General features: G+C 40.2%; 1 protein-coding gene across 4 annotated transcripts in view; it reads right to left on the reverse strand.

Annotated features, from left to right (window-relative positions):
• Mtdh (metadherin) overlaps window positions 1-18,662 on the reverse strand; it is a 54,028-nt gene extending 35,366 nt beyond the window's left edge. For all 4 annotated transcript variants that reach the window (XM_060392990.1, XM_021658525.2, XM_021658524.2 and 1 more), the window contains exons 1-2: window positions 17,958-18,662; window positions 3,274-3,375 (exon numbers count right to left, since the gene is read on the reverse strand). In XM_060392990.1, coding sequence (XP_060248973.1) covers window positions 3,274-3,375; window positions 17,958-18,335 — 480 coding nt within the window. In that variant the 5' untranslated portion in view covers window positions 18,336-18,662. The remainder of the gene's footprint in view (window positions 1-3,273; window positions 3,376-17,957) is intronic.
• Between the last annotated feature and the right edge of the window lie 1,222 nt (window positions 18,663-19,884).

Genomic DNA, 19,884 nt, shown 5'->3' on the forward strand with positions numbered 1-19,884 from the left:
CAGAGATCTGTCTGCCTCTTCAGTGCTGAGATGAAAGGTTTATACTATGATGCCTGGCCTATACATGACTCTGTATTGGCCAACTACAAAATACTTGTTCACTAAGTTACACAAATCTTATGAAATATTAAGAGATTTTCTTTCTTTTGAGACAGGATCTCATAGTTGCATTTCATATAGCAGGATCTCAAACTGAACTAGTCACTTAGCTCAGTTGAAACTACCCTTTAATTTCTAATCCTCCTGATTCTACCTCCTAATTCTGGCCTGAAAAGCATGTCCCATCATTCCAAGCTTTTTTAAAAAAATTCATATTTTAAAAAGTACATATTCTAGTACTTTTTTAAGTACTAGAAGTTGTTAACGTCATTGTATTAAATCTCAATCTTCCAAATTTCTAATTTTCATTTGACAACTCCTTTTATCATTTGCAGTAAACACTATCTTATTTTTCTTGACATGATGGTATAAATTTTTTCCCCCCGAGACAGGGTTTCTCTGTGTAGCCTTGGCTGTCCTTGAACTCACAGTGATCTGCCTCCCAAGTGCTAGGATCACTGCCATGCACCACCATGCCCAGTTTCATTTTGTTTATTCTTGAGAAAATACAGACAGATACCCAAGTCTGAAAAGCCAATGCTGTTTATCAATCATTATGTCAAAGGAAAACAGAATATGAGATAAGTTGCTACTTTAGCTTATGATTCACCGTACAAGTGTTAAGACACCTGTTCTAAGTATGCAGTATACTTTTATACACAGTCACATTTCACCATGCAGAATAGTTAAAACCATGAACTTTAAAATTTAGGGCTGACAAGATGGATCATCAGGTAAAAGTGCTTGCTTCCAAGTCTGACAACCTGAGTTCAATCCATAGAACATACAAGGCAGAATGAGAGAACTGATTTCTTTCTGCAAATTATCCTGATTACACGTATGCACGCGCACGCACACACAACGTAGTAACAAATACTGAGTAAGAATTAACAATCATTTTTTATTGCATCCTTGATAAAGCACTCTTAAGTTGAAACTGGCAAACTTTCTTTCTCCAAAATGGAGCACAGAACAGTAAGACAAAGCAGCCGTTTGGCCGCAGTGGCACACTCCTGTGATAGCAGCACTCAGAGAGGCAGAAGGAGGCGGATCTCTGTGAGTTCAAGACCAGCCGAGTCTACAAAGTGTGTCCAGGACAGCCAAGGCTACACAGAGGGAAAAACAAGCAAATAAATAAATAATATCAAAGACCAGCAGTAGTTTAGTGCTATTGCCTTGAGTAAATGGTAAAGATCCAGCAATTTCACCCACTGTTCTGGCACCATCAGTGCAAATATCAACACAATGAAAAAGGCAAATAGTGTATAATTACTATGCAAATAGTTTTGTTTTCAGGGATTCAAAGAGTCCTTAGGGTGCCTTTCTCAGGGATTCACTTACCAAACTTTATGTCCATTTGTTTCATCTGAATAACATCCATGCTTATTTGATTCTTTTCCTCCAAAACTGGCTTCCCTCTTCCAGTTACTGAAATACTATCCATCTTAATTAAGTCAGTATTTTATCTTTTTTTTTTTCTTTCCTTTCTTTTTAAGACAGAGTCTGACTATGTAGCCCTTGCTGGCCTGGAACTCACTATGTATACCAGGGTGGCACAGAGATCCATCTGCCTCTGCTTCCAGAGTGCTGAATTAAAGGCATGTGCCACACTGTTTAGCAAGTCAGTCTTTACATTTCCATTCTCCATTGAATACCTAGCACCAAAGACCCTAATTTTACCAGACAGCTTCTGTTTGTCTTACCAGATAGCTTCTCTGTTTGCCTTTCCTTAAGTAGACTGTAATCTTTCTGAGGGTAAAAATATAGTCAGGCAATAGTGGTACACACCTTTAAAGCCAGCACTTAGGAAACAAAGCCAAGTGTATCTTTTAGTTTGAGGCCAGCCTGGGCTACAGAATGAGTTCCAGGGACAGCCAGAGCTACATAAAGAAACCCTGCCTCAAAGAAAACCAAAACCAACCAAACAAACAAAAATACCTAGTATTATCTCTCTAACCCTTCAATAATTATCTAGCACAGTACCTGTCTAATATAATTGCCCTACACCATCTCTACCAGAAACTAATATCAACGAGGCACTGATTGACTCCATATCAAAACAAAAATCTAGAAAATTACTACATGTGGTGGCATGCACCTGTAATCCCAGCATTATAAAGGTAGAGGCAGGAGGATCATAAGTTTGAAGCTAGTCTAGGCTCTAAAAACAGAGACATTAAAATATATTAAAAAAACTAGAAAACTATAGTAGTTTAATCTGCTTTACACACATAAGCTCACTTTAACTCTCCATATGTAACATATGTGTATACATATATTTTTCCTTTCTAGACCAAGTTTTATCTATAAGGCTTACTTAAAGAAAGCCAGTATTATAACCTAAAATATAATTACTTGGTACAAAACTCAAACTTCTTCAGGCTGGAGACAGCCCAGCGATTAAGAGCAATCTTTACTTTTCCAAACGACCCAAGTTCAATTCCTAGTTGCACACAATGGGCAGCTCACAACCCTCTATAACTCCAGCTCCAAGGATATCCAATGTCTTCTTCTGGTCTCCACAAGCATGTAAATACACATACTCACACTTGTGTACAAGCACTTGTGGAAGTCAGAGGACAATTTATCCTATTATGGTGGTGAGTTCTGGGGATTGACTGAACTTAAGTCTTCAGGCTTGGTGACAAATGCCTTTATTTGCTAAGTCACATGGCCAGCCCTTATCCAAACCATTTAAATAATCATCTCAACATAGAATTATTGTTAAATAAAGTCAACTGTTTAAAAGGTAGATGATTCAGTTTCCTTAACAAGGGAAAGCTATTTAAACAACACCACTGGACAATTCTGCTAAGCATTTTTTATATTACAAAGTACATTATCATGAGTAACATAATTCTATTATATAGAATCATGTTAAGATTTGTATCAGAAGTAACCTATAAAGTCAGAACCTCACTCAAACAAAAGGTATTCAAGTCACAAATTACTTTTGGCATAATGAACATTTACTAATGCCACTTTAATGTTTAAAATATTTGGTGACACAGTCTTCTTTAAACTTTTTTTTTAACGCTCACCACCCATCCAACATGATGTTAGATTCTGCAGTTTCCTTAAATGGAAGCTATACAATCCTGTCAAATATGAAAGCACAATTTTTATGTCACTCTCTTTATTAAAAACTTTGCATACATATGTTCCCAAGCTTACCTTTTCATTTTTCTTATCTGTCTCTGGTGGCTGCTTTGCTGTTATACTTCGGGGAGTTCTAACAGCTTCATCCTCGGGTACTTCAACAGTTCGTCCATTTGGCTGCACAGGTAACAAGAAAACACCTTATTATTAAACTGATTGACTGATCAAACCAAAGTTTTAAACCTGGGAAATAATATACAACAATCAAATTCTTTCCAGACCCAATTTAACAAGGTTGCTTTTGAATTACCATATCATCTAAACCTCAAAGGACTAGTAAGAGTATTCTGTGAGACATATATAATGAATTTATCGTTTTTAAGTTTTGTATTTTTATTTACTTTTATTGTATGAATGTTTTGTCTTGCATGTATGTCTATTGGCCATGTGCCCCTGTGGAGGTTAGAAGAGGACATCAAATCCCCTGGAACAGGAGTTATAGGCAGCTGTGTGACACTTTGTGGGTACTGGGAATTGAACCCTGGTCTATTCCAAGAGCAGCCAGTGCTATTAACTGCTAAGCCATCTCTCCAGCACCTCCTTATAATGAACTTATAAACAAAATAATGTACCACAAATTTTTCTGATCACACACAGATATTAGTTCTTCTAATTAAAACAATGAAACAGAGGTAATTACAAGGGGCTCTGAGGTGTATTTACATTGTGATCACCATTATTAGCTGGGAAATATCAGAGAATCTCACCATCTTGAGATTTTATTTCTATACATATAAGATGACTGGCTCTATTCAAGTTTTTGTAAATTATGTGTGCGTGGGGGGATGTATTTGGATGGCTAGGGAACTAGGAGAAATCTGGGAGGAGTTGGGGAAGGGAAATCATATTGTATGAAAAAAACTATTTTAAATTTTAAAAAAAGTGCCTTTAATATGACTTTACATGTCTTGTTAAAAGCAATCACACAGGAGTTGGAAAAATGGCTCAGTAGTTAACAGCATTTGCTGCTGTTGCAAAGAACCAAAGTCTAGTTCCCATTACCGACATGGTGACTCACAACCATTAATAACTCTAATACCAAGAGAGCTCATACTCTCTTCTGTCCTCCCCAGACACACACCTGGTGGACTTGCTTGCATGCTAGCAAACCACTCATACACATATAATAGAATAAAAACAAATCCTTAAAGATATTAGGCAAATAAGGCTGGCAACAGACCATTTACATATTAAAACCCAATTTGTTCGTTTTCCAAAGATTTGTGGCAGTCAAACGCTGCCTTAGTAGTTGAATAAATGTCTAATTAATCAACATTTAATCTGCTGGATCAACCTGTTAAAATAGGACAGCCAAAGGCAGGTTTACTCACTCTTAATGTGGTTTTCTTTCTTTTGTGTTGTTCTGACTGCTCTCAGGGTAAGTGCATGCCATAGGAGGTGCATGCCAAGGTAAGAAACCTCAGAAGGCAAGCAGACTTATGAACATCTACAGCAGGTACTCAGAACTAGCTGGTTCTTCTATTCTCATTTGCTAGTTCTTCTTCTTTTAAATCTTGTCTTTGTTTGAGGTGAAACCTTGATATGTTGCCCAGGGTGGCCTCAAACTCACTATCTTTCTCACCCATCTTTTGAGGTATAGGGTTTTCAAGTGTGTGCTGCCAGTCTGATCTTTTTCTTTTTTGTAGACCAGACTGGTCTCAAACTCACAGAGAGATCGGCCTGCCTTGGCCTCCCAGAGTGCTGGGATTAAATGTGAATACCATCATGCCCAGCTAGAAATGAAATCTCAATGAGCTGTTCAAATTGGCTTCAAACTTCTTCCTTTAGCCTCCAAAGAAGCTAAACGTATATGGAAAAGCCACTACACCCAAATATAGACTGTTTTCTGTAGCCAAACTTAACTCTTCTCTTTTCTGTGGTTAGCTTTTCCTTCCTTCCTTCCTTCCTTCCTTCCTTCCTTCCTTCCTTCCTTCCTTCCTCCCTCCCTCCCTCCCTCCCTCCCTCCCTCCCTCCCTCCCTCCCACTGTGTAATTCTTGCTGGCTCTTGCTATATAGAACAGATTGGCCCTAGCCTCTGGAGTGCTGGGATTAAAGGCCATGTGCCACGATACCTTGCCTGCTCCAACTCTCTATGCAACTTAACAGTCTTTCCTTTTAAAATTTTGGTTACAATTACAATGGTTAACAGCAGACTTCTATTTCACTTGAGTAGCTTTTATTTAACAGGATTGCAAAGCAATCTGTACCTGAAGTAAGCATTTACAAGGTTCAAGAATTGACTTCTAACATGAGCTCTATTTTCTTAGGTATGTAAATTTTATACCTAGCTATAAAATTTGAACAGCAAAACTTGAAATTACTTGGAAACTGGAAATTTAATTACCAAGTGCAACAGAAATGGAACATGAGTTTTGAAAATGCACAAACTGAGGTAAGATGCAATAGCTATAGGTAACTCCTGTGATTTAAAAATATTTTTTCAAGAGTATATGTGGAAATTAAGAGGACAACTTCTGGGAGTTGGCTCTCTACTTTTACTATGTAGGTTTTAGGAACTGAACAAAGCTCACTGGGTTAGCAGCAAGCACCTTTATCCACTGGGCCATTTTGTCCCTAATCACTATGATTTTTATGCATTTTTCTTGGTTTCACCCTCAACTTCATAATTTGTAAGTACGATAAAACTTTATTCCTGTCTTCTAGGGCTCTTGTTAAATTATATGAAATGGGAGTACATGAAAACATAACTGTTCAAGAAAGTTTCCTCCCTAATCTCATATTAAAGCATCTGAATATTTATATATCATTATAATACTAGCAGTCTCACAATAAATATTAAAACTGGTGGTCAAAACTTCCTGGACGGGGCTGGAGAGATGGCTCAGAGGTTAAGAGCACTGGCTGTTCTTCCAGAGGTCCTGAATTCAATTCCCAGGAACCACTTGGTGGCTCACAGTCATCTATAATAAGATCTGGTGCCCTCTTCTGGCATGCAGGTGTATATTCAGACAGAACATTGTATACATAATCAAGAAATCTTAGAAAAAAGAAAAACAAAAACCAAAAACCAAAAAACAACTTCCTGGACATGCACTCAACAGACCTAAGGCTCCAGACATAAATTTTCAGGAAGTTAATAAGTTACAACTAATAGATAAACGTATTCCTTCCAGTGCTAAAAATAATATACGGCTTGCTTTTCAAGAAGAAGTACTCTTATGTTAACTTTCTTTGAAACACAAAAATTACTGTCCCAGTGCACACCTTTAATCCCAGCACAAAGGAGGCAGAGGTAGGTAAAGCTTGAGTCCAAGGCTAGCCTGGTCTACATAGGGAATTCCAGACCAACCACAGTAAAATCTCATCCCTAAAAAAAAATCATGTGGCGTTCACCTGTGTTCATGCAACTGAGACCCAGAAGCAAACACAACAAAGCAGTAACATGTCGACTCCTGAAAACCTTGAAACAAAGAAAAGCACAAACTCTGCTCTGAAGGAGTTTACAAACAGGAGAGCACAGTAGCTGCATGTGTTGGTAGCTGTTAAGTCTTAGGCAGAGTCAGGACTGAGGCCAGCAGTATAGCAACAAAGTTCCAGGCCAGTGTAGGCTGCACTGTAAGACTCTCTTCAAAAACAAAAACAAACATGTGACAATACAGCAAAAACAAAAAGGACAGGACCTAGCAAAGGAACTCAAATACACAATAGCACATACCAAAATAAAAAGTAGTATTTCCTCTTTCTTAAGAATAATGGTTTGGTTGCTGGAGAGAGCTTAAGAGCACTGTCTACTCTTCCAGAGATCCTGAGTTCAATTCCTGGCAACCATACGGTGACTCCCAACCATCTATAATGTGATCTGGTGCCCTCTTCTGGCATGCAAATGTACATGCAGACAGAGCACATATATATATATATATATATATATATATATATATATATATATATTTTTTTTTTTTTTTTTTGAAAAAGAAAAAGAAATGGGAGATGGCTCAGTTTGTGGAGTGCCTGAAGTGGAAGCATGAGGACGTGAGCTCAGATCCCCAGCACTTACTATAAAAGCCAGGCGTATGGGCTTGTAATCCCCCCATTGTGGCAGCAGGGTTGGCAGTTTGGCATGTGGAACAGAAAGATCTCCGGAGCTCACTAGCCATTTGGTCAAGCCCATTCATAAGCTCCACAATCAGTAAAAAAATAAGTGGACTACTTAAAGAAGATATTCACATGTTAACCATACATGTGTATAAACGTACACTCACATACTAACACACACATATATGTACATACATACACTCTCACATACACAAATACATTTGTGTATCAAGGCAAACAGAGAGACCAAGACTAAAATTCAAATTGTGTCACCCTAAACCGGCTTCTACTTCAATAGATTTTTAATTTGTACTTAGGTTGAAGCTATATGGAACATGTAGGAGTCCTAAATCTATTAGTGTACATCATAAAAATGATAAAAGGCAAAACAGTATGAAAATTGAGAAGAGAATAGAATATATGTGTCATTATAATAACAAGTAATTTCTGTGCACTTGTCCTGTGCCCAGAACCTACCAAAAGCTTCACATAAATGATTTTTATTAATGGACAAGAATGACTTTTAATTGTGAATAATTCTGATACAAATACCAGATAATTTCTTAGGAATTTAAAAACACAGACTTCTACTTCACCACCCCCCAACAAATGTTGGGTACTTTATTAAATATACACACTGCAGCCTGTAATTTACCTATTTATTTTACAATTCAACTCCAATTTAAAAAACTTTTTAAAACCAACAGAATACACAAAAAGGACACTTGCTCAACCATGTTTATAGCAGCTCTATTTGTAATAGCCAGAACCTGGAAACAACCCAGATGTCCATCAACGGTGGAATGGGTACAGAAATTGTGGTATTTTTATACAATGGAATACTACTCAGCAATCAAAAAGGAGGAAATCATGAAATTTGCAGGCAAATGGTGGGATCTAGAAAAGATCATTCTGAGTGAAATATCCCAGAAGGAGAAAGACAAACATGGGATATACTCACTTATATAAACCTATAAGATATGATAAACATAATGAAATCTATACACCTAAAAAAGATAATCAATTGAGCGGACATGGGGTAAGATGATCAATCCTCATTTAGAAAGACAGATGGGATGTGCATTGAACGTATGACAGGAGTCTACTGAGCGCATCTGAAAGACTCTAACTAGCAGTGTTTTCAAAGCAAAGACTCATGACCAAACCTTTGGCAGAGTACAGGGAATCATAAGAAAGAAGGGGAGTTAGTCTGATGGGGAAAGGATAGGAGCTCCACAAGGACCAAATATATCTGGGCACAGGGTCTTTTCTGAGACTGACATTCAACCAAGGACCATGTATGGATATAACCTAGAACCTCCACTCAGATGTAGCCTGTGGTAGCTCAGTAACCAATTGGTTTCCCAAAGTGAGGAGAACAGGGACTATTTCTAACAGGAACTCAATGACTGGCTCTTTGGTCTCCCCACCCCCGAAGGGAGGAGCAGTCCTGTTAGGCCACAGAGGAGGGCTTTGCAGCCAGTCCTGAAGATACCTGATAAAACAGGATCAGATGAATAGGGAGGAGGTCCCCCCTATCAGTGGACTTGGAAAGGGGCATGGTGGAGATGAGGGAGGGAGGGAGGGACTGGGAGGGAATGAGGGATCGGGACATGGCTGGGATACAGAGTTAATAAAATGTAACTGATAAAAAAAAATATGCAAAAAAAACCCAACAGAATAATCGTATAAATATGATCTATAATACAATTTGCAAGTCATTTAATGGTGACCAAGCGACATATATGCAGAGGGCCTACGTCTGTCCCATGTAGGCTCTCTGGTTGTCAATTCATTCCCTGTGAGCTTCCAAGTCATTCATACACTTAAAGAACACAGACGTGAAAGTAGAATACAGTGTTCAAATGGTTTATTTGTTCTTGCTATCTAAGAACAGATATTGATGGTCTTTTTATGATAGGCCTCTGGCAATATGAAGCAAAAAGATAAAAAGTCTTGTCACATAACCAAACAAATGGAGCCAAAATTCTGGAGCCTTTAAAAAAGTTATTTTTTCAAAATTTCTAAAAGTAAAGTAATAAAGATGTAACTTAACTAGGGATGTTGGGCTTAATTTATAAATACAATTTAATATCCTGGAAGATATCATGGAAATTAGAGAGGTACAGTGAAAACAACATGATCTAGGCTGGGTTGTGGTGGCACACGCCTTTGATACCAGTACTCAGGAGGCAGAGAGGCAGGTGGATCTCTGTGAGATCGACACCAGCCTGGTCTACAGAGCAAGTTCCAGTACACTGAGAAACTCCTGTCTTGAAAAATCAAACACCAAAACCAAAACCAAAACCAAATAAAAACAACATGACCTTCTTAGACTGGAAATTAGGACACCATTTTGCTTGTAAACTCCTCTGGTCTATGATCTCGAGTACGTCTCAAGGCTCTTCTGTGAAACCAGGAGTATCTTTTATATACCACTTAAAAGTTTCTTAATCCATCATTATTTCTTAGAAAGATTTTATCTTTTAATACATTTACGACTATGGGTGCATGTAGCATGTGGAGGTACGCATGGAGGCTTGAGGCATGGGATCCCTGCGGAGCTTGAGGCATATGTGAGGCACCTGATGTGTGTGCTAGGAAGTGAACTTGGCCCTCTTTTAACTGTTGAACCACCTCTCCAGCCCTATATAACTAAACTTTTAATAATTAAAGGTAGAGGAATGGAGTTGTTATGGTAAAGTAGGCTGTAACTTATTGGCAGAACACTTCTGTGTAGCATACAGGAGACTTGAGTTCACTCCTTAGTATGTACCAAAAATAAATAAATAAAGACTTATGTGTCAAATGATAAAATTTAAGATTTAAAAAATTTATGTAAATATTTATAAGCTGGTCTGAGTATATGTGCACTGTGTCCACAAAGAAGTCTTTGAAGGCCAGAAGAGGGAATCAGATCCCCAGGAACTGGAGTTATGACGGTTGTAAGCTGCCAAGTGGGTGCTTGGTATTGAATTGAGCCCCATCCAAATTTATTTTCAATAGTACCAGCAAAACAACTAGCAAAATAAAATAAAACCAAGAACAACCACAGTTCTGCCGGGATTATATTAAGTGATACATTTATTTAGCTCAATAACAAATACTTAAATAAATTTTAAGTATTATTTTAGGCACTTCATCAGCTATCGGTCAACAAAGCCTCTCATGTAAGGCATGATTTGCCACTGCCTTGCACTCTATTCCAATAGGCTAGTCTAACCTAGGAAAAGACCCTTGAAAAGTAAAAGAGTAGGACACATTCTGGTAATCCAGGGCAGAGGAAACAATCAGTTTGAAGACAGAATACTGAAGGGAATTTCAAATACTATGATTGGAAAAGGATTTTCTAAGGGGATCTTTATTTTTGATTCATGTCAACCCAACTGGCTTTAAACTTGCTACGGAGCCAAGGCCAGCCTTAAATTACTAATCCTGCCTCCACTGCACAAATGCTGTGATTACAGAAATCTGGCTCTCTAAGGTGAATTTTTTAAAGATAAGATCTACAAATGGGATACAAAGTAAATAAATTTGTAATAAAATAAAAAAATAAATTTTAAAAAGACCTAAGGACTGATAATAATGGAGAAAGACTGCGCTAGAAGCTCTAACATTTATTCATGTAAAGACAATGAACTAGGGAAAAAAAATGTGAAGAACTAAGGCAAACAACAAGAAACCACCAGTGTAGTTTAAAGTAGAAAATAAGACAAAGCTAACAACTGGCTTTGAAAGAAAAGCAGGTGCTGGGCCATATAGGCCATGGAAAGAGGTTTTGATCCTGAGTACAAAACTATGAAGTGCTGATTTTAGGCAGGATGGCTATTGATTATTTCAAAAGGACTCCTTACTAGCTAAGCATGGGAGCACATCCCTGCAATGGCAGCATTCAAGAGTCAGAGGACCCAACACCACATTGATGCTGAGAGAAGAGCTTGTGCTACCAAGTGAGAAAGACTTTCAAAAAACAAGGGCTAGGACTGGAGAGATGGCTCAGCAGTTAAGATAGTGGTTCTTAACCTTCCTAATGCAGTGACCCTTTAATACAGTTCCTCGTTGTGGTGACTCCCAACCCTAAAGTTATATTTATTGCTATTTTATAACTGTAAATTTGCTATGTTATGAATCATAATGTAAGGATCAGTGTTTTCTAATGGTCTTAGGTAATCGCTGTGAAAGGTTTGTTCAACTCCCAAAGGGTGCTGTAGCAACCTATAGGTTGAGAACTGATGAGTACTTACTGTTCTTGCAGAGGATGATCAGGGTTCTATTCCCAGCATCCACACAGTGGTTCACAACCATCCATAACTCCAATTCCAGGGAATCTGACCCCCCCCCCCCTTTTTTTAACCTCCCTGGGCATCAAACATACATGTGGTACAAAGACATACATGCCAACAACACACACACACACAGAAATAATCTAAAAAATAAAAACACACAAGTAACAAAAACCCAAACCAAAGATTCCTTAGTAGGGTACTGAAAAATTACTGGAAGCAGCCAACTGCTGTAGTTGGTGAGCTTAAAGGCTGCAGTCTTTGAACGGTAAATTTTTTGTAGATAAAACTGATGGCCCGTTGCCGAAGGATTAGATACTGGGATTGGATGATTTTTGTTTGTTTTCTTCAGGCAAGATATCAGCGCAGACTGGCCTCAAACTTCTGAGTCTCTTGCCATCACCTCCTTAAGTAAGAGATTAGAATGCCCAGATTTTAAGGATGGTTTGGCAAGACTTAGTTTAAATAGCTAAATGGATGGTGACTTGTATTTTACAGAAACAGAGAAGGCTAGGAGAGGGCAAGAACTTGAGTTCTGCTTTGGAGATGCTAATGCTTGAAAATAAACACCAGGCTTCATTCAACAGGACAAAGTATTCGTAACTACTGTACTAATAATCTTGCCCACTCACAAGAGCTACAATCACAGAATCAGTATCTGAGGTACTTCTGCAGTCATGTAGTCTGAGAGCATGAAAACCTGTATAAAAGATTGAGTTGCTCGCCCCAACACATTCTTAGCCAAGGTCAATGTAATATTCTCACTTATATTTCGGTTCTCTTCAGGAGAAACAAAAATCCCTTTCAGCTCTATTTTTAGCCACTTATTTTGCACTTTTGTGCTTTTTGTTAGTGATTTTACTGTTTAAAATGGACCCCAACCATAAAGTGTTGTCTAACATTCACAAGTGATTGGACTTTACAAACTTCATTCAGATACAAATCCTAGTACCAACGGCTATGATTTCAATGTTAATGAATTAACTATATTAAATAAAGCATCTTTAAACATAATATACATGAACAAGGATATATAGGAACTAAATGGTAAAAATATTTTGACAGGGACTTAATGGAACCTAGACTTGCATTATGCCGAGGAGCTCAGGTTTAAAGGATAGCTAAAATAAAAGAAGCTAGACATAGTGGTGCAAACTTGTGACCCAGCATACAGAAGCCAAAGCAGGCACCTGGGCTATACAGTAAGAAATGGTCTTCACAAAAGATTGGTAAAGAGAAAGGGTCTTTTAATATATATATATATATTGAAGAGAGTTATCTATTGTCTTCAAAGTAGTGCTAAGACAGAAATCTAAGGTAAGCTTTAGCATATCATAGATCACCAAGTGTTATGTGAAAACCAGAAGAAATGTGAAAATTAAAGTCACATGGTCACAATTAACTTCAAAAGATTAAACTAAGATGAATAAGTAGAAAGGCTGGCAACAAAGACACTGAAACAGGACAACCAGTTAGGAAACTGTTTTTAAAAAAGTGTAAGCAAAATCTGGGTTTGGTTCTCACTCCTTTAATCTCAGCACTTGGGAGGCAGAGGCAGGCAGATTTCCAAGTTTGAGGGTAGCCTGTCCTACAAAATGAGTTCCAGGAAAGCCAGGGCTACACAGAGAAACTTTGTCATGAAAAACCAAAGTAAGCAAAAACTAGTAAAAGTCATAAAGAAGGGCAGTATTATTAAAATAGGAGGAAAAAAAAACCCCTATGATATGTAAAAGGTACAGACTATCATTAGAGCAATTACTGGCTGTCAAAGGATGAAGTTTACAAAAGTAAAGTTAGGCAAGGCAGTCATCTCCCCCTGCAAAAATAAAAAGGTGGGCTGACACAGCTTATTCACCTGGTATAAAGAATAAAAGTTGTGTAAGCACTCTGCTGGAACATCTTACTGAATTATGTATTTAATATTGTTATTTTAAATGCCAAGCAAGGTTATAGAAGACAAAACTTTTAAAATTCACTGATACTCAAAATTACACTAGAGCAAATATGTATAAATAACTTGTCCACCAAAATGACTTTCTTTTGAAGTTGATTCTGCTTATGTGCTTCTAAATGAAACTGAAAGCAACAACTGCTAAAGACCATTCATCTAAGATCATACATTCTCCTAAATCATTACTCAGAATAAAAGATCAAATGAAGAACATATTTACCCATTTAAAACTTGAACTGCCCTGGGACATCACAGAAAAAACATAAAAGATTTTTTTTTTTTTTTGGTGTGTGTGTGTGTTTTTGAGACAGTGTTTCTCTGTGTAGCTTTGGCTGTTCTAGACTTGCTTTGTAGACCAGGCTGGTAGAGGCAGCCTGATCTCTTGAGTTTGAGGCTTGCCTAGTCTATAGAACAAGTTCCAGGACAGTCAAAGCTACACAGAGAAACCATGTCTCAAAGGGGTAAAAAAGAAAGAGAAAGAGAGAGGAAGGAAAGAAGGAAGGAAGAAAGGAAAGACTGGAAGAAAGAAGACAAAGAGCTGGTGGCAGGGGTGTCACATGCCACCATACTTGGGAGGCATGGAGGTCAGCCTGGTCTACAGAGTGAGTTTCAGGATGGCCAGAGCTACCCCAAGAAACCCTGTCTCCAAAACCCAAACCCAAACCCAAACCCAAACAACAGCAACCCTGCCACGCATCAAAAAACAAAAAAGTGAAAAGAAGGGTTTTCTCCAATGTTATTAGGTCTATCAACTACCTTCCAGGGTACATCCCATGCCCAGGAGTAGTTGGCCAGCACAAAACAGAATCTTTTTTTTTTTTTAACACCTCTTGATTTTTTTGTTTGTTTTTGAGAGTGTAGAAAATGAAAGTTGGATGGGTTGAGTGGGGGTAGGATCCGGATGGTTGGGGAGGTCAAGGATTATGTTTAAAAATTAAAACATTAATTTATTAAGAAAAAAAAGGGGGTTGGGGGCTTAAGAAGCACTTGCTGCTCTGCCAGAGGTTCAATTCCCAGTACCCATATGGTACTCACAACCATCTGTAACTCTACTTCCAAGGGATCCAATGCCCTCTTTTGCCTCAATGGACACGAGGCACACATGTGGTGCTGGCAAAACACTCAAACACATAATAAACTGTTTAAGACAGAAAGAAAGGAGATAGATTTGTGGAAGACATCCAACATTGATATTGTCTTCTACACCCAAACATGTACATATATGTACAGGTTTATACAAACAGATACACATACCACACACATAACACATTTTGAAAATAGAGGTTGCATGACTTAAGGGGGAAAAAAAACTAATGAAATAAAATTTATATGTAGGCAAAATATCCTACAATATAGAATGTTCACTCAAAGAAACTATAGTTTAAATCCACCTGAATAAGTGACTCAACTAAAAAAAACTTGGGGGGGCAGAGTCTTACTGTATAGCTGAGGCTGACCTCAAATTCAAAATCCTCCTGCCTCTGCTTGAGTCTTAGGGTTACAGGTGCACCACCACTGCCTGACTAGAAAGGTCTTTATTTAGTTTTTTGTTTCACACCATAGTCCAAAATGGTCTGAACCTCAATATGTAGCCCAGATTAGCCTTAACTTCACAGTACTTCTCCAGCCTCAGTGCTGAAATCACAAACATGAGCTACTTGACTAGCTTAGAAAAAAAAATGTCAGCTGGGCATAGTGGTACATACTTTTAATCCTAGCATTCCAGAGATAGAAGCAGGTGGATCTCTGTGAATTCGAAGCCAACCACCTGGTCTAGATGGTGAGCTCCAGGACATCCAAAACTAAACAGTCAGGGCTTTGTATGTAAAACATACATACAAACAAACAAAAAAATAAAAGTTCTTCTAGTATAGACTTTATGGCTCCATTCCAGGAAGTGGTTTTCAAACTAATCAGCTTGTTATGAATACAAATTCAAAAAGCCAGGTGGTGGTGCACACCTGTAGTGTCAAAAACTCAGGGCTGAAATTAAGAGGACCACTTGAGCCAGGGAGTTCAAGTTCAGCTTGGGTAATAGTCAGGTACAAGAAAGCAATTCTCCAGATACAGTTCTAAAAAGTTTGAACTTTAAAAGTCTGAGATATACTGCTCAGGAATCTACAAATTTTAAGGCGCATTAAACAGACTCTACTGAAAATACCCAGGAAGGGATTTAACTTCAGTGTTTTAACTAAGATCTTCAATTTAGACACACTAAAAATTTAGCCAAACAGATTAGGTTGGTCTCCCCTGGGGCCACAGTGGGCTATATTGTTAATGTTTTGAGTAAAGCCCCTCAGCATCCATTGTAGAGGGATTCCGGAACTCTCAAGAATCCAAAATGTACAGATGACAAGTACCTTATAAAATAAAACAAAACATTGATATGTCACCTACATATATTCCCATATACTTGAAATCAGTTTTAGATCAATTACGTAGTCCTAAGTAAATATGCACTTGTTATGCAGTATAGGTTAGTGAATAATGACAAGGAAAAGGTCTGTACCTAATTCAGAACAGTTGCAGTTTTTAAAAACGATTGTTTTGGGGGACAGAGATCTCATGTATCTCAGAATGTCATCAAGCTTCTTAAGTAGTATGGGATGACCCTGAAAATCTAATTCTCCTGTCCCCTATGTTGGAACTATAGGCACATGACAAGACCCCAGTTTATGCAGTGCTGATCATCAAACCCAGGGATTTATGCAAGCCAAGTGAGCACTCTACCAACTTAGCAACATCACCAGCCACTAAAAATAAATTTCCGGTCCTTAGTTGGTTTAACCCATGAAGCAGGGCACACCTGGAGAGTGGACTGTGTACAGACATCTTCTGTAACTGGCATAAAGCTCCCTGGGGAAGGCACTGATGTCTTTACTTGTCCCCTTCATAGTAAGACATAAAGCAACTCCCTTTCTTGCTTTCAACCTGTTAGTTTTCTCCCCTAAGTAAAAATGCAGCACAGTACAAGAAATAAAATGAACATGAGAATCCTAGCCTCCTGAAATAACATTCTTAAGTTTCTCAAACTGGATTTAGTCTCCACCCTCCAAATCACACCAACACTGTATCCACACCTCTATTTTGCACTTATGGGTCCATTAACACGGCATTTATGAATCTGTCTCCCACATAGCTGCCATGATTGACTTTAATCCTATGTTGTCACCTTGCACCACCCATCAAATATACAGTAAGAACCTGGTACTGGCTTATGAATTGTTCTGAAAAGGTGAAGAATCACATTCAGACGATATAAAAATAGGAAGTATTTGCTTTTGGGGACAGGATTTCTCTATGTAGCCCTGGTTATCCTTAAACTCACTATATAGACCAGGTTGGCCTCAAACTCAGAGATCTGCCTGCCCCTAACTCCCTAGTGCACGTGCATACCGCCCATACCTGGCTAATAGAGATTTCTAATGTTGCATATCTTTCATGTTACATAAAATATGTAAAGCAGGCTAGTAAAATAGTTCAGTGAGTAAAGGCACTTGCCATCAAGCCTGACTATTGAGTTCAACCATCAAGATCCACGTGGTGGAAGAAGAGAACCCACTCCAACAAGTTCTTCTCTGACTTCTGCATGTGTGCATGGCACAAGATCTCTCTAATATTCATATTGCACAAATATATACATAATTATATATATATAAATAAAAATATTAACACGGAGAAATGATAACAGAATACAGATGTAAAACACTAAGGCCTGATTTAAAAAAAAAAAAAAAAAGAAATGCCTTTTGCATTTCCACATGTGCAAACTTCGGCTTGAAACCTTTTCTCAAGCTTCAACATTCCAACCTGTCATTCCTTTTTACTTTATTTAAAAACAAAAAACAAAACAAACAAACAAACAAAAAAACCTTCTACACCATACTCTAGTGTACTTCGCTGAACTCGCCTTACCTTTTGCTCAGGGAGCCATATATCCCGAAGGAATATTAGATAGCCAGCCCCCCAATGACCACATTCACCAGGCCAAGATAGGGCAACCATTTCCCTTTAACATTTCCAACTAAGATGGAAGTATGTCTAGATCTGGACACCTTTAATTCTAATTAAGCCAGAGTTTTTAGGTCACCGTATATTCTACACTAGGGACGGTCTCAGGTCTCAAAGTGAATTGAGATAAACATCTCTCTTCCAGGCAGTCTTTCCACAACTTCCCAACGTCACTGTAAGGTCCCATTAACCTCCACATGCAGCCTACTTCAATAGGCCTCTAGGAAGGGCATGCCGTTGGGGGGGTAAGGTTTCCCAGATGATGACTGTAAGCTTGGCCACTTCTATTTATACCTACACCTAGAGTTAATTTCCACGCAGGAAACCCGACTTTCCTACAGGTTCTTACAGTTCCCGACTTTCCCCTACTCTCTCGTCCTGGGCTTCTCGCCGCTACTCACTTTGGGCTTTTCAGGCAGCTTCTTCCGGTTCTTCTTCTTCTGCTCGTCGTTTCTGAGATTCTTCAGCTGGGCTGGGTCCTCCGGGGCCGGGGCCGGCGCGGCCGCCTCCTCCCGCTTGCGGGGCGGGCTCCTCCGCTTCTTGCGGGCGCCGGCGCAAGCCGCGGCCCAGCCGTAGCCCAGCAGGAAGAGCAGCAGCAGCCCGAGGGCGCCGGTGCCCACCAGGATCACCCAGCCCGGGTACCGCTTGGGCTCCAGTCCCAGGTCGAGGCCCAGCTCGGTGCGCAGGAAACCCAAGCCGACCGAGAGCAGCTCCCGCAGCCGGGCAGAGCCCTCCTCGGCCTGCTGGGCCAGCTCGTCCTGCCAGCTCCGTGCAGCCATCTTCCCTCCCGTCAGAAAGACTCGCGGGATGACGCCGGGGCGCACGGACGCCGCCGGCGGAGTCGTAGGAGGCGACGAGGGCCGCGGCGCCTCAGGCCGAGCGCATCGCGGCCACCCCGCACGCCGGGGCGGGAGACAGGCAGCCTCCGCCGCCGCGGGGAGGGCCGAGGGCTCCCAGTCCCCGCAGCCGGCCTCACGCCGCCGCCGCCAGGAGGACGCGGGGCGGCAGGGGCACAGTGTCTCCAGAGGCGGCCGCTAAGCGGCGTCGGGGCGCCAGCACCAGGCCCCGCCGTCCTCCCCCGGCGGAACAATGGCGGCTCCGGCCGCGATCCACGCCGCGCGCGGAGGCCGGCCCGGGTCACGTGGGCGCGGGGGGCGGGGCATGGGCGCGGGGGCGGGGCATGGGCGCGGAGGCGGGCCCGGCGGGCTCGGGCGGCGGGGGTCCGCTTGCGCTGCGTGCCGCTGGTGGCGCGTGGCGCCCGGGAGCGTGGGGAGCGGGAGGTGGAAGCCTGGCTGCGGAAGTCCTGCGGACCGGGCGCCCTGGGTGCGCGGGGCCGAGACGGTCAGAGCCTGAGGAGCAGCTTTCGGCTCTGTCCTGCAGCGCTGCTGCAGTGGGCCGGCGTTTTCTCCCGAGGTCACGGGTCAGGTGGATGCTTCCATGAGGGGACTCCGTGGCGTCTGAGGCCGCGGGCGCGTGCACAGTCCACAATGATTTCTACGGGGCCGACTGGCATATTAACATTTGCCAACGTTTGCGTCTGTTTGCTCATTCACTCCTGCTGTCTGTTGTCAGGCTCCAGAATTAAAAAGTCGCCTTTCGGCAAGCCCGTGGGCGGCACTATTATTTTCCTGCTAATTTGTAGCCTTAATAGGGAATATTGAGAGGAAGCACATTAGGTTGTATTTAAGGAAGCTTCCTTGTGGCGTATTATTTTAAGCTTTTATACAACCCAAAAAGAGTTGCAATCTTTGAATGGATGTGTTGCCCAACAGTCGAACGTAGCTTTAGAAGGAAACTAGGTGGGCTGGGGAATGTCACTCAGCAATAGAGCATGCTTGCTGAGCATATGCCAGGCTCTGGCATCGATTACCAGCACCAAAAATAAATAAATGAGGTGCTTCTTCAGTTCTTAATTATAAAAATGCTTAGGGACTACATTAGTGTTTATATTTTGATTTTGCTATAAGGAAACAGTGTCTATCGTTAAATGATAATTAGCATATAAGCAACTGAAGTAAATAGAAACTAAAAGCCTATTAATGTATTTTGACCTACTTCAGTGTTGTAATGAGTATTTTGATTAATGGGTGGAACAGAGGTTTGTAAGTAATAAACTACTCTTGCTAAGCTTTATGTAGACTAATAATTAAGGACTAAATTATAAAGACCAGAACTTTAGAATGGGATCTACATGAACTATAAAAATTAACAAATTCTGTTCATACTTTTGGAATAGGATTTATAACCCCACCTATGTATGTTGGTTCCAGACACAAAGGATCATGGTTTTCCTAAGAAGTTCTACTGATCATTATAGATTATCACCTG

Source organism: Meriones unguiculatus, chromosome 1 (genome assembly GCF_030254825.1).
Source record: "Meriones unguiculatus strain TT.TT164.6M chromosome 1, Bangor_MerUng_6.1, whole genome shotgun sequence".
In the NCBI taxonomy this organism is placed as follows: Eukaryota; Metazoa; Chordata; class Mammalia; order Rodentia; family Muridae; genus Meriones; species Meriones unguiculatus.